Raw genomic sequence first — 14,618 nt, 5'->3', positions numbered from 1 at the left:
AGAGGAAGGATTAGATTCCTCACAGTATGGAAACAGGCCCTTTGGCCAAACAAGTCCACACTGACCCTCCAAAGAGTATCCCACCCAGGCCCATTCCCTACCCTATATTTGCCCCTGACTAATGCACCTAACATTATGGGCAATTTAGCATGGCCAATTCACCTGACCTGCACATCTTTGGATTGTGGGAGGAAACCCACGCAGACACAGGGAGAATATGCAAACTCCACACAGACAGTCACCCGAGGCAGAAATCAAACTCAGGTCTCTGGCGCTGTGAGGCAGCAGTGCTAACCATTGAGCCACCGTGCCGATATTAATAACCAGGAGATGGTTCAGAAAAGATTTACCAGGATGTTGCCGGGGATGGAGGGTTTGAATTATAAAAATAGGCTGAATAAGCTTGGACTTTGTTTTCACTGAAGAGTAGGAGCTTGAAAGCTTTTAGAGAGATTTACAAAATCATAAGGAGGATGAATAAGGTGCATAGCAAAGTCTTTTCCACCAGATGGGAGAGTTCAAAACTAAGGGGTGTATTTTTAATGTGAAAAGATCAAGATTTAAAAACGACATAAAAAGCAACTTTTGTTTTACAGAGAGTGGTTTCTGTGTGGATGTGGTGGATGCAGGCACAGTTACAACATTTAAAAGGCATTTTGAATAAGTATATGAATAGGAAAGGTTTGGAGCAATATGGGCCAAATGTAGACAAGTGGGACTAGTTTAGTTTGGGCATCTGGTTGGCTTGGACTGGTTGGACTGAAGGGTCTGTTTCCATGCTGTTTGACTTCATGAAAACACCTTGGTTGAAGAATCTAGAATAATCTCAGATTAGAGTGTCCTCATTTGGAAATGACTGAAGGGAAACTGTTATGAATTTTTTGGAGTTCTCCTCCGGATCATTGTGGATGCTGAGTCCAGGGTACCTGGGCACGCAGACATTTGGTGAAAGAATGGAACGTGGTAGATTTCCCTGGACCCTAATTAATGGCAGATCAGGCTTGAAGGGCCAGTCAAACTTACTCTTCCCCAGGTTCTTATGGTCCTGGGAGATAGTGAGGACTGCCAATGCTGGAGAAGTCTGAGTCAATAAAGTGTGGCACTGGAAAAAGCACAGCAGGTCAGGCACCTTTATGGTCCTGGGACAATCTTATACTTTTAAAGAGTCAGATAGGAAATGTCGCACATGGAACTCAATTTTAAACAAATAATTTTTGCCCTCTTCTATTTCTGTACCATTGTTCTAATTCCTAACTCCATATCCCATCCATCCCAAATTTCCACCACAGAAGGACAAAAGCTGTGAAACTAGTCAATGATATACACTGAGTCGAGAGTGTGCTGAAAAAGCACAGCACTCAGGCAACAGCTGAGGAGCAGGAGAATCAATGTTTCGGGCATAAGCCCTTCATCAGGAATGAGGCTTATGAGCCAGGGGCTCTGAGAGAATGATACACCCTGATCCAACTTGTCCTATACGCTTCAAACTGGAGGTCCAATGTGACCTCTCTGTTCATCTCCAAATGCTACAGTTTTGTTTTGGCTGGTTCCGTTTTCTCGTTGGGACCACAGTCTCTGTTGCTGGCCCTGGATCCAGCCAGCCATTCTTCAGAGATGGCTACACTTCCTGTGTAAACCTTGAGAGGCTTTTCTGCCATTTCAGGCAAAGCATTGAATTTGCTGTGCCATACAATTCACTGAGTCACAGGGAAGCAGCAAGAGCAGCAAATGGCCAGTCCTTAGGACAGCCATCGGGGGGGCAGTATCTTGCACTTGAATTTCTCCTCTCTCTTTCCCCCTTCCCCCCCCACCCAACATGCCATCTTTACATCTAACCCTGTGACCAATTGGAGCTCACCGTGCACTCTCCAGCAGATATCAACTAATTCAGCACAGACTGGAGATCAAACATGGAATATCCTGTATATCAATTTGGAAAATCATTGAAAGAAAAAAGGAATAAATCAACTCTCACCCACTTCCCCATAAACTCCACGTGCAAGGCCAGATTTGATAGAGAGCCAAGGCGCTCATTTTGGGGAGGACAGTGGAGGGGCAGAGGGGCCTGGTTTAGGGGAGTGGCTGTAGAGAGGGATTGATGGCAGTTGGGGCAAGGAACACAAAAACCACCACCTTCACCCCACTGGGCAGAATCTTGTTAGGTTGTCAGGAGCCACTCAGCTCCTTCATTCCAGCCCATCCCATCCCATCCTGAGCTTCCACATCCCTCCCTCTACCGAAGCTCGTCACCTTCCCCCAACCAGAGATGACCAGTTGGCTTTTAGTCACCATGACTTCCATATGGTGACCGGTTCTCTGGAAGCTGTGCCAGTAATTAGCCACTGAGTGGCTTCATGAATTCCAATGATGGAATGGAAATATTGAGGGCAGCACAGTGGCTCGATGGTTAGTACTGCTGCTTCACAATGCCAGGGACCCGGGTTCAATTCCAGCCTTGAGCGACTGTCTTTGTGGAGTTTGTGCATTCTCCCTGGAGATTCCTCCGGGTGCTCCAGTTTCCTCCCACAGTCCAAAGATGTGCATGTTAGGTGCTACATTTTCCATAGTGTTCAGGGATGTGTTAGGTTAGGGGAATTAGTCAAGGGAAACGTAAAGTGTTAGGGTAGGGATTGGGTCTGGAAAAGTTACTCTTCGGAGGGTAGGAGTGGACTTGTTGGATCAAGTGGCCTGTTTCCACACTATGGGGATTCTACGATTCTATGAAATATCATCTGTCGCTCTTCCTGACCAAAACTTCATTCTGCAGAACTGAGAAGTTGGAAAGATTTGGCACACCCCATTCTGCGTAATGACCTGCTGTTCAACCCTCCACACATCTGCCCCACACCCTCTCCCATGACCTCTGACCTCACCACCAGAAAGAGAGCGAGCAGAAGAATCCCCAGTCTGGGCACAGCCTTTCCACATGAGCATCTAATGCAGGGATAAGGATAAATCTGGATGCTTGACGTTGTTCCACCTTCTCTGTCTTTAAGTGAAAAATAAAGTTGTCCATACATACTTTCCTGAAGAAAGCTTCCTTATACTTCATTATTTTAACCAGACAAACCAAAGGATGCAAGTTATAACAAGAACGAGGAATTGTTTAATTGTAGATTAAGGGATGAAACATTGTTCTGAATAGTGTGATGTTAGTAAATAGCTTGCCAATAAAATGTCATCACTCACCCTGCAAGCTCCAGTGCAATATTTATCTAGTAACAGAAAATCAGTTACAGCATCCTTTTGGGGTCATCTTGTCCTTTTGGCTTTCTCTTTTCTCTAAGTCATGCTCGGCCAGTCCAGAATTGTTTACTCCTCCACCTTATTCATCCTTTACGTGTCCGCATTGTGTTTGTGTTCACAGTACGGCTCAGGCCTCCTGTCTGATTGACGAACCTAATCAGCTGCGTGAGTACCAGTATCCCACAGGGCTGCCGGGGGAACTATATGATGCCGACACCCAGTGCAAGTGGCAGTTTGGAGCAAAAGCCAAACTGTGCTCCCTCGACTTTGTGAAGGTACGTTCCTGAGCACTGTACCCCTTTTCAACCGTGTTCTTGTTTTAACAGTATTATGAGGGTGGTCTCATGGGAGGCTCGGAGAGTATCATTAAGCACTTTAAAATGTTGCATGTTTTCATTCAGAATAATAGCAGGAGGGGGGGGGGGCTGTGAATCTGTTCAGCCAGCCAGATAGATAATAGACAATGGGCAAGTCAAGTCTGTACACACCAGTTCTGAAGAAGAGTTGTAGTTTTGGAGAGTTGTAGAGACGTACAGCACGGAATAGACCCTTCGGTCCAATTTATCGATGCTGACGAGATACCCAAAATTAATCTACTCCCATTTGCCAGCACTTGACTCATATCCCTCTCAACCCTTCCTCTTCATATACCCATCCAGATGCCTTTTAAATGTTGTAATTGTACCAGCCTCCACCTCTTCTGGAGCTAGTTTCATACAAGCATGACACTCTGCATGAAAACATTGCCTTTAGATCCCTTTAAAACTTTTCCCCTCTCACCCTAAACCTATGCCCCGTGAGTTGTGGACTCCCCCACTCCAGGGAAAAGATCTTGCCATTTTACCCTATCCATGCCCCTCATGATCTTATAAATCTCAATAAGGTCACCCCTCAGCCTCCAACACTCCAGGAAAACAGCCCCAGACTATTCTGCCCCTTTCTATAGCTCAAACCCTCCAACCCTGGCAACATCTTTGTAAATCAAAATGTTAATTCTAATTCTCTACCAACAGGTGTTGCCAGGTCTGTTTCTCCACCACTTTCTGTTTTTACTCTATTTACACCTGGCTTGGTCCCATGACCTTTAATATCTTTATGAAACAGAAATCTATCTTGAAATGTTATGTGGATCCCTCAGCCTAAGCATCTCTATGAAGGCAAGAGATCCACATTTCTGCTACCCTTCGTGTGAGGTGTGCTTCCTAATATCCCCCTTTGTAACCTAGTAGTAATTTTCATCTGCTGCTCCCTTGTTCTGGAAGTTTTCCACAAGTGGAAATAGTTTGTAGGAATGGGAGTAGACCTGTTCTACCACTCAGTGAGATCATGGCTAATCGCTGGCCTAACTGTCTCCGGCCCATATCCCTTAACATTGCTTTTGCTTAACAAGCAATTATCTATCTCAGATTTAAAACTAATAACTGAGTCTGACATCAACTGCTATTTATGGAAGAAAGTTCCAAAACTTGACCATCCTTTTGTGTGTTTTCATTTCAACCAGTCTATCCAATACCTTAGTTACCTTGCGCACCTCAGTTAGATCACTCCACAACTTTTTATATTCGAGGGAATAAAAGGTGGTAGTGGGGCTAAGAATCACTCCTCCACTTGGACATCCAATCAGGATTTTACTTTTCTATTTAAAAATTGCATTAATTGAAACATCCTTGCACTATTAGCAAATTTGAGGTGATGAACTTAGCTTTAGATAGAAGGCCCCATGGCAGTGTCACTGCCTCAGAGCCAGAGGTTCCAGGTCTGCTTTCCACTCCAGGATTCAGTGGCTGTATCAGGTGCATTCATAACATGACTGAAGGAGTTGATTTGTAATCTTTCAATTCTTCCAGTGAACTTTCACCTTCCACAATAACCTTCGATCTGGTACTTTATCAAATGCCTTCTGGAAATTGAAAAAGTTCCTTCATGGGTCTCCCTTTATTCACAGCACATGTTAATTCCTCAATAAACTCCAATGGATTGGTTTGTCATGATTTCTGTTTCATAAAACAATGTTCACATTGCCTGATTATTCTCAATGTTCTGCTGTAGCATCCTTAATAATAGGATCCATCAAACATTTCATCAATGACATGTTAAACTAACTGGCCTGTACTTTCTGGCTTTCTATCTCCCTGTTTTCATTCTTGATGTCACATTCGTTATCATTGTCGATAAGTGTAGTGCTGGAAAAGCACAGCCGGTCAGACAGCACCCAAGGAGGAGGACAGTCGATGTTTTGAGCATAAGCTCTTCCATCAAGAAGAGCTCAACATCTGCAGTCCTCACCTTTCCCTGACATTCACTCTCTCCAAGATGGGACCTTCTCCAAGTTTAGGGAGTTTTGGATGATCGATACTAAGACATTAGCAATGTCATGAGCTACTTCTTTTCAGTTCTTCGTATGAAGTCCATCTGGAGGCAAGTACTCGTCAGCCTGCAGATCCAATTCTCTGCCGTTTTTGAGTTTCCTGGAATTCTTCTCTCCATTCCATTTCATGATTTATCACCGTTTCTGGGATGTTACTTGTATTCTCAACATTGAATAATCATGCAACATACGTGTTGAGGTGATCTGCCATCTCCTTAATTTCCATGATGAATTCTGCAGACTCACTTTCTGCAGGATCAGTAGTCTCTTTTTTAACTCCATTGTTGAAAATATTTATGAAGGAGTCTTCAATTTGTCTTTGTTTCCTCTCATACTCCAATCTCACCACTTCTGAATTAGAATTAGATTCCCTACTGTGTGGAAACGCACCCTTTGGCCCAACAAGTCCACACTGACTCTCCGAAGAGTATCTCACCCAGACCCATTCTGCTATATTTACCCCTGACTCATGCACCTAGCCTACATATCCCTGAACACTGTGGACAATTTAACATGGCCAATTCACCTAACCTGCGCATCTTTGGATTGTGGGAGGAAACCGGAACATCTGGAGGAAACCCATGCAGGCACAGGAAGAATGTGCAAACTCCACACAGACAGTCGCCCTAGGCTGGAATTGAACCCAGGTCCCCGGTGCTGAGAGGCAGCAGTGCTAACCACTGAGACATTGTGCCGCTCCACTTATTAGTTCTTCAGCCATAGAGTCATAGAATCACAGAGCTTTGCAGTATGGAAACAAACTCTGCAGTCCAACTTGTCCATGCCGATCAGATATCCTAACTTAGTCTACTCCCATTTCCCAGCATTTGCCCCATATCGCTCTAAACCCTTCCCATTCAGATGCTTTATAAGTGTTGTAATTGTACCAGTCTCCATTACTTCCTCTGGCAGCTCGTTAATTTCACTGTTTAGTAATTTTTCTTAGACAAGCTCCAATATCCAAAGATACTTGAAACCAAATATTAGAGGCAGATAGCTGTGTAGGTTATGCTGGGTTGGACAGCTGTGCAGGTTTATCGCTCCATTTGATACACTTCTCAAGTGGTCACTACCTTTGTTTCTCTTCCTCCTTTTTAAAGTGCCTTTGTTTTGATCTCTTGTTTTCTCGAAGTTCCAAAACAATGCAACAGCTTATAAAATAGTAATTACTACTCCTAGAATTTGAGGAAATCAGCTCCAACACACTGAAAATGCCAGAGAAAAGGAGCAGCTCTTACAGCCACAACTTTTTCCTGTCCTCCATCTTGGATTACCCTGGCGTTGTTATATTCTGTCTGATCTTCTGTTGTGTCAACTACTTTGCATGATCATGTGCTTTTTCTTTAAGTCTGATAATATCTTTTACGGTTAGCAATGCTCCATCTTTTGATGTTTTTCTTATCAATTGGAATGTGTCAATTCTGTACATTCTGAAATATTCCCTTCAATATCTGCAACTCTTTCTCTATGAGCTTTTCCTTTAACAGAATTTGGCAATTTACTTGAGCTATATTGCTTTCATGCTCTTGCAATTGCTTTTATTTCAGTGTTTGGAAATTGGGCCCCCCCTTCTGTACTTCAAATAGAATTAGAATTCAGCCATTATATGGTCACTGCTAGCGAGAGGCACCTTCATTCTGTGATCATCAACTAACCCTATCTCATTGCACAGAATCAAGTCCAATATATCTTGCTCAGCTTTAAAACATAGTGTTCTCAGAAGCAATTGTGAAACTATGCTTTAATGAAGCAAAGAACTGTGGATGCTGAAGATCTGAAACAAAACCAGAAATTACTGGGGAAATGGAGCAGGTTTTCAGCATCCGTGGAGATAAAGCAGAGTTAAGGTTTTGAGTCCAGTAATCCTTCTTCAGATGCTGCCTGACCTGCTGGGTTGCACCAGCTACTTCTGTTTTTGCTTAAGGACTCTTCACCTTGGTTACCTTTGCCTCATATATGCAACAATCTGCCAAAAGAAGTAGTGGAGGTGGTACAACTACAATTTAAAAGGCATCTGGATGGGTAAATACATAGGAAGGGTTTAAAGGAACATGGGCCAAGTGCTGGCAAATTGTACTGGATTGGTTTAGGATATCTGGTCAACATGGACAAGTTGAACAGAAGGGTCTGTTTCTGTGCTGTATAACTCTGTGATTCTATTATCTACATATATTCTCTGTATATATGTAGATTAAAATCATGATGATTGCTGTGCCTTTCTGACATGTTCCTATTATTTCTTCATTCATGTTCTAAGTGCCCCAGTCCCATTCGGTTATTGTTTGGCAGTTTGCACACCTACAACTGAAATCTTGCCTTTATCATTTCCCATCACTATTCAAACTGTTTTCACATCTCGGATTTCTGAAGTTAGGCCATCCCTCTTTATAACTGTTCTCTGCCAAGAAATCAGTGTCTTGCAGGGACCAGGTGATTGAGGTGGATTAAGAAAGGTACTGAGCAGTAGAGTGATGATGTTATTGCCAGGAATGGAGAATGAGCTACTATCTTTGGGGGTGATGTTGAGTTAACGGACAGCATTCTCTGAATGAATCCAAACTCTTGACTGCCCAGTCATTGTTTTCCTAGTAGCCAGCCTGTAATGATTAATTACTCCAGTAACTATATTTGACTTAATGAGGACAAAACAAGAATGTAATGAGGCAAGCGTTGAGAAAACTATCAGTCATCCATCCTATTGAGCTCACTGTCCCCATGGATGACATACACCCAGTGATGAGCTTTCCTCCTCCTCCTGTCCTGGGTGTAGCTGATTATTTGGACACTGCAAAATAGAGGGAGTTAAAAAAAATGCATTTTCTCAGTGCTCTTGCAACATTGTAGTTGAGAGGAAGGATGCGTGAAACGAGAAAAAGTTCAGAAAAGATTTACAAGGATTTACCAGGGTTGGAGGGTTTGGGCTATAGGGAGAGGCTGAATACGCTGGAGGTGTTTTCCCATAGGCTGAGGGGTTACCTTATAGAGGTTTATAAAATCATGAGGGGCATGGATAGGGTAAATAGGCAATTTCTTTTGGGTTGGGGGAATCCTAAACTAGAGGACATAGGTTTAGGGTGAGGGGGATAGATGTAAAAGGGACCTAAGGGTCAACTTTTTCATACAGAGTATGTTGCATGTATGGAATGAGCTGCCAGAGGAAGCAGTGGAGGCTGGTATAATTACAACTTTTAAAAGGCATCTGGACGAGTATATGAATAGGAAGGGTTAGAAGGATATGGGCAAATGGGACTAGATTAAATTAGGATTTCTGGTTGGCATAGACAAAAAGGAACCGAAAGGTCTGTTTCCATATTGTACATCTCTATGACTCAAGTGTTGTGCAGCGAATGAAGAACTTTTGAAGTGCAGTTACTCCTGTAAGGAAGCCAAGCTTTTTGGAAGTATTACTTGAGCAGCGAGAATTGGACAATCTTTTACAGTGCAGTTTGGGTTTAAGGCAGACTGATTGAGGATAAGTTACAGTCATTAGACTTGGACTTCAACTTAACATTATTTATAATACATTAATGCTGAATGTGTCAATGATAGATGAACAGGTTAACATTAAGTTGCATTAAGTAGTTGTATCATCATAGGGTTTCTCCAGGGCCTTGAGGTTCTTCCAAACCCAGTGAATTTGCTGCAAAGTTACTTTATATTAATCGGTGTGGAAGGTGATTGAGTATCAGGCTGAAGTCTTACTCAAAAGTTAGCACCTCTTGCAAAGTCCAACTCCCTTAGACCTACACTGTAATGTCAGCCAAGGCACTGGAGAGGGTTCCAAGCTCGTGATCTACTTGATTAGCAGCAGGGGCCGCACCTTGAACCAATGTTTGAATATGTGTTAGCTCCAGTAAATATCGTCAAGGTGTTTGAGATGTCTCTCCGGAACCCTTTGTGTTTCCAGTCAAGGTACAAAGGAACCTTGTATTATTGTGTGGCCAACTGAAATGCCGAGTCAGCCTTTTTTTTCTGCTTTAACAGGGCTTCAAGCAGCTCACAGATGATTAGGTTCCAGTAATGTCATATGACTACACTGAGTTTAATGAGCAGTGCAAGCATACGGGTTTCACGCCGTGAATTGAATGGATTTTTCTTTTAGCACTGATTGCTCATTGAGATAGACTTTGAAAGAATGATTTTTCAAACCGTGCCATTGTTGCCAGCTTTAATGAGGAACACTGCCAGACCTGGCCTACTGCCAGCTTTGGTTTGGATCCAACTTTGGAACTTTTCAAAAGCCTCACTTTATCCAAAGGTTGTGAACAGATTGATTTTCTTTTCTTTAATAAGAGGGTTAGGTTTGTAAATACAAAAGCAAGACATTGCCAGACCCTTTCTCTGACCAAAAGGAAGAAAACAAAGGATTTGCTTGTACTTATTATATGACTTTATTTACCTTAGACAATTCCGAAGTACTTCAGCACCAATGAAGTGCTTGTTCGACTGCAGTCAGTGTTGTGAAGCAAGTGGATATGGCAATCTGTTTGGACAGGAAGATTCCACATTAATGTTGGTTGCATAGCTATTACCCAGATGAAGGAGAAACTTCCCTGTTCATTTTCAAAACACTGCCATGTCAACTTTTATATCTACTTGAGAAGGCAGGCAGGACCCTGTGTAAGTGTTATTTTGTTATTAGTTCGTGGGTTATGAGAGCTGTTGGTTAGGCCTGCATTTATTGCCCATCCCTCAGCCAACAGTCAGAACTCAACCACATTGGCTGTGGGTCTGTATAGGGCAGACCAGGTAAAAATGACAGATTGCCTTCTCTAAAGGACACGAGGGATCCAGTTAGATTTTTACAACAAATGACTGTGGATTACGTGGTCACCACAGACTACACTAGAAAAGTGGAGATAAAGCAGAGTTAAGACTCTGCTTCAGAACCTGAGCTCTAAACACCACTGGACTCGAAGTGTTAACTCTGCTTTCTCTCCACAGGTGCTGCCAGACTTGCTGAGACTTCCCAATAACTTTTATTTTTGTTTCTGAATTCAAGCATCTGCAGTTCTTTGTTATTTTTACACTAGAAGTGCTGTACAAATAAGTCATCTTTGCTCAGACAAGTAATCTCACTGATAATGTAGCTTGACTTGATATAGAGTATTGAGTGCAGTTGAGAATGCTTTCGATAAGGGAGAGTATTTTTACTGTACTTGTCCCAGTCACTGACTCTCATAATGTGAGTTTACACACAACATTGTTGTTGTTTGTACATAGCTATTACACTTCAAAAGTATACGTGAAAAGATTCAGGGCATGATTTTCAGAATTTAATCTGAAAAGGATTATTGAGAGATACCATGTCATAATTCGTTGACCTTTAACCATCTGGAAGATGTGGGAGATTTAATTTTCCCTGCAACATACACCAATATTACTAATAGTGTTCAAACTGCCGCAAGTGATTTTGTTCCTGAAATATTAAACTGCTATTTTAGCTAAGTACTTTAAATTAAAGAAAGAAGTTAATTCCTGTTTAACCTGCTTTTTCTCCTTTCTTATTTGTTGTTTTATTTATAAGTGCATCACATCGACTTTATTTCTGTCTAACATACTTTATTAATTTAAAAAAAAACATTATTAGCCTGAACTTGAGTAAACAGGGTATGATTTCCAAACTTAAAGACTTTATTTATTTTATCATTGGCATTGTTATCTAGGCCTTTATTTATTCCCAACCCCTAATTGCCCAGAGAGCAGTTAAGGGTCAGCCATATTGCTGCGGGTCAGGGAGTTACATGGGCCAGTCTATGTGAGGACCTCTTGAGTGAACTGGGTGGACTTTTAGGACAATTGATAGTGGTCACATGACTGTCACTGTGTCAGCTTCTCATTCTGATTTTTATATGAAGACCACTTAAAATTCAAAATGTATTAAACAGTGATGAAGTAGTGACAGGCATTGGCAAGACGTAAACGATCTGGTGAACTCAGCAGAAATGGCAAATGAAATTCAATGCAGGTAACATAGGAATGTAACAAATCAGAGCAGGAATAGGCCATTCAACTGGAAAACAGAAAGACATTGGACACTGTGAGTAAAGTTAGAAATGACTGTTGGGCAAGGGGAACATGTCAACGCTATATAGGTATGTGAAGAATAAAAGGATGACTAGCTTAGGAATAGGGCCAGTCAAAGTCAGAAGTGGGAAGATGTGTGTGGACCCTGTGGAGAGGTGCTAAATGAATATTTCTCATCGGTTTTCACTCCGAAGAAGAATATTGTAGAGGGGAAGAATGAGATACGAGATATTAAACTAGAAAGGATCAAGGTTAGTAAGGAGAAAATGAGGTCTGCAGATGCTGGAGATCAGAGCTGAAAATGTGTTGCTGGAAAAGCGCAGCAGGTCAGGCAGCATCCAGGGAACAGGAGAATCGACGTTTCAGGCATAAGGATTCCTGAAGAAGAGCTTATGCCCGAAACGTCGATTCTCCTGTTCCCTGGATGCTGCCTGACCTGCTGCGCTTTTCCAGCAACACACTTTCAGCTCAGTCAAGGTTAGTAAGGAAGAGGCATTGTCAATTCTAGGTGGAGTGAAAGTGGACAAGTCCCCTGGGATTTAGTCGAGGATTCTCTGGGAAGCTAGGGAGGAGGTGCTGGAGCTTTTGGTTTTGATCTTTGAGCCATCATTGTTTACAGGTTAGTACCAGAGGACTGGAGGATTGCAAATGTTGTGCCCTTGTTCAAAAAGTTAAAAATCACACAATATCAGGTTATAGTCCAACAGGTTTAATTGGAAGCACACTAGCTTTCGGAGTGTCACTCCTTCATCAGGTGATAGTGGAGCAACGCTCCGAAAGCTAGTATGCTTCCAATTAAACCTGTTGGACTATAACCTGGTGTTGTGTGATTTTTAACTTTGTACACCCCAGTCCAACACCGGAATCTCCAAATCATGATTGTTCAAGAAGGGCAGTAGAGATGACCCAGGTAATTATACACCAGTGAGCCTTACGTCTGTTGCAGGAAAATGTTTGGAAAGGACTATGAGAGATAGGACTTATAATCATTGAGCAAACAACAATTTGATTGCAGATAGTCAACATGGTTTCGTCAAGGGCAGGTCATGTCTAACAAACCTCACTGAATTCTTTGAGAAGGTGACCAAGCATGTGGATGAGGGTAGGACAGTTGACATGGTATACTTGGAGAAAGTGAGGACTGCAGATGCTAGAGTACCAGAGTTGAAAAATGTGATGCTGGAAAAACACAGCAGGCCAGGCAGCATCCGAGGAGCAGGAGAATCGACGTTTCGGTGGTATACTTGGAATTCAGTAAAGCCTTTCATAAGGTTCCACATGGTAGGCTGTTGGAGAAAGTGCAAAGGATTGGATGGGTTAGTACGTTTGCAGACAACACTAAAATCGGTGGAGTGGTGGACAGTGTGGAAGAATGTTGCAAGTTGCAGGGGGACTTGGATAAACTGCAGAATTGGGCTGAGAGGTGGTAAATGAAGTTCAATGCAGATAAATGTGAGGTGATTCTCTTTGGGAAGAATAACAGGAAGGCAGAATACTGTGTAAATGAAAAGATTCTTGGTAGTGTCAATGTGCAGAGGGATCTTGGAGTCCATGTACACAGATCCCTGAAAGTTGCCACCCAGGTTGATAGTGCTGTTAAGAAGGCATATGGTGTGTCAGGTTTTATTGGTAGAGGGATTGAGTTCCAGAGCCATACTGTCATGCTGCAACTATACAAAATGCTAGTGTGGCTGCACTTGGAATATTGTGTACAGTTCTGGCCGCCCCATTACAGGAAGGATGTGGAAGCATTGGAAAAGGTGCAGAGGAGATTTACCAGAATTTTGTCTGGTCTAGAGGAAAGGTCTTATGAGGAAAGACTGGGTCTTATGAGACTTGGGTCTGTTCTTGTTGGAAAGAAGAAGGCTAAGAGGGGATTTGATGGAGACATACAAGATGATCAGTGGATTAGATAGGGTAGACAGCAAAAGTCTTTTTCCTAGGATGATGATGTCAGCGTGTACGAGGGGACATAACTACAAATTGAGGGGTGATAGATTTAAGACAGATGTCAGAGGCAGGTTCTTTACTCAGAGAGTAGTAAGGATGTGGAATGGGTAAGAACAATGACTGCAGATGCTGAAAACCAGATTCTGGATTAGTGGTGCTGGAAAAGCAGAGCAGTTCAGGCAGCAGAAATGTCCTGCCTGCCAATGTAGTCAACTCAGCCACATTAGGGAGATTTAAACAATCCTTGGATAAGCACATGGATGATGTTGAGATAGTGTAGGAGGATGAGCTTAAATTATTTCACAGGTTTGCGCAACATCGAGGGTTGCAAGGCCTGTCCTGCGTTATATTGTTCTATGTTCTATGTTAAATAGTGCAAAATGGGCTGTGAAAGTTAGAATTGAAAAAGGACTACACACAGAATAAGCATTCAAGCCAGTGCGAGCAGACACCGTAAGTTGCAGCTATAGTAGAGTTATAGAGTCCTACAGCACAGCGACAGATCCTTTGGCCCAGACTGGTCCATACCGACCAAAATGTCTGTCCATGCCAACCCCATTTCCCTACACTTGGCCCATATCCTTCTAATCCTTTCCTATCCCTGTATTTGTCCAAATGCCTTTTAAATGTTGTTAATGTACCCACCTCAACTATTTCTGCTGGCAGCTCATTCCACATGTGTTCCACCCTTTGTGTAAAAGAATTGTCCCTCAGATTCCCTATTACTCTTTCCTGTCTCACCTTAAATTGATGCCCTCTAGCGTGTGATTCCTCAACCCTGGGAAAAAGACTGAGTGCATTCACCCTATTCATGCTTCTCGTGATCTTATATACTTCTGTAAGATCTCTCCTCAGTCTCCTACACTCAAAAGAAAAAAGTCGTAGCTTGTCCAAACTCTCTCTGTAACTCAGACCCTTGAGTCCTGGCAACATCCTTGTAACCCAGAATAGTAGCAGTAACTAAGTGGAAGTCACAGCACCCATAATACCAAGAAACCAGAATTAGGGCAATAAAAGCTAAACAGAC

General features: G+C 42.5%; 1 protein-coding gene across 3 annotated transcripts in view; it reads left to right on the top strand.

The window, feature by feature from the left end:
• The window catches only part of adamts18 (ADAM metallopeptidase with thrombospondin type 1 motif, 18), a 266,551-nt gene that overhangs the window by 121,379 nt on the left and 130,554 nt on the right, over positions 1–14,618 (top strand). For all 3 annotated transcript variants that reach the window (XM_087995705.1, XM_043706550.2, XM_087995706.1), the window contains one exon: positions 3,368–3,521. In XM_087995705.1, coding sequence (XP_087851831.1) covers positions 3,368–3,521 — 154 coding nt within the window. The remainder of the gene's footprint in view (positions 1–3,367; positions 3,522–14,618) is intronic.

The sequence above is a fragment of the Chiloscyllium plagiosum genome, unplaced genomic scaffold (assembly GCF_037043375.1).
Source record: "Chiloscyllium plagiosum isolate Xiang-an unplaced genomic scaffold, Cpla_swu_hap1 HiC_scaffold_17, whole genome shotgun sequence".
Taxonomy (NCBI): domain Eukaryota; kingdom Metazoa; phylum Chordata; class Chondrichthyes; order Orectolobiformes; family Hemiscylliidae; genus Chiloscyllium; species Chiloscyllium plagiosum.
Note: the sequence above shows the minus strand (reverse complement) of the source record. Positions and strands in the feature narration are given on the sequence as shown.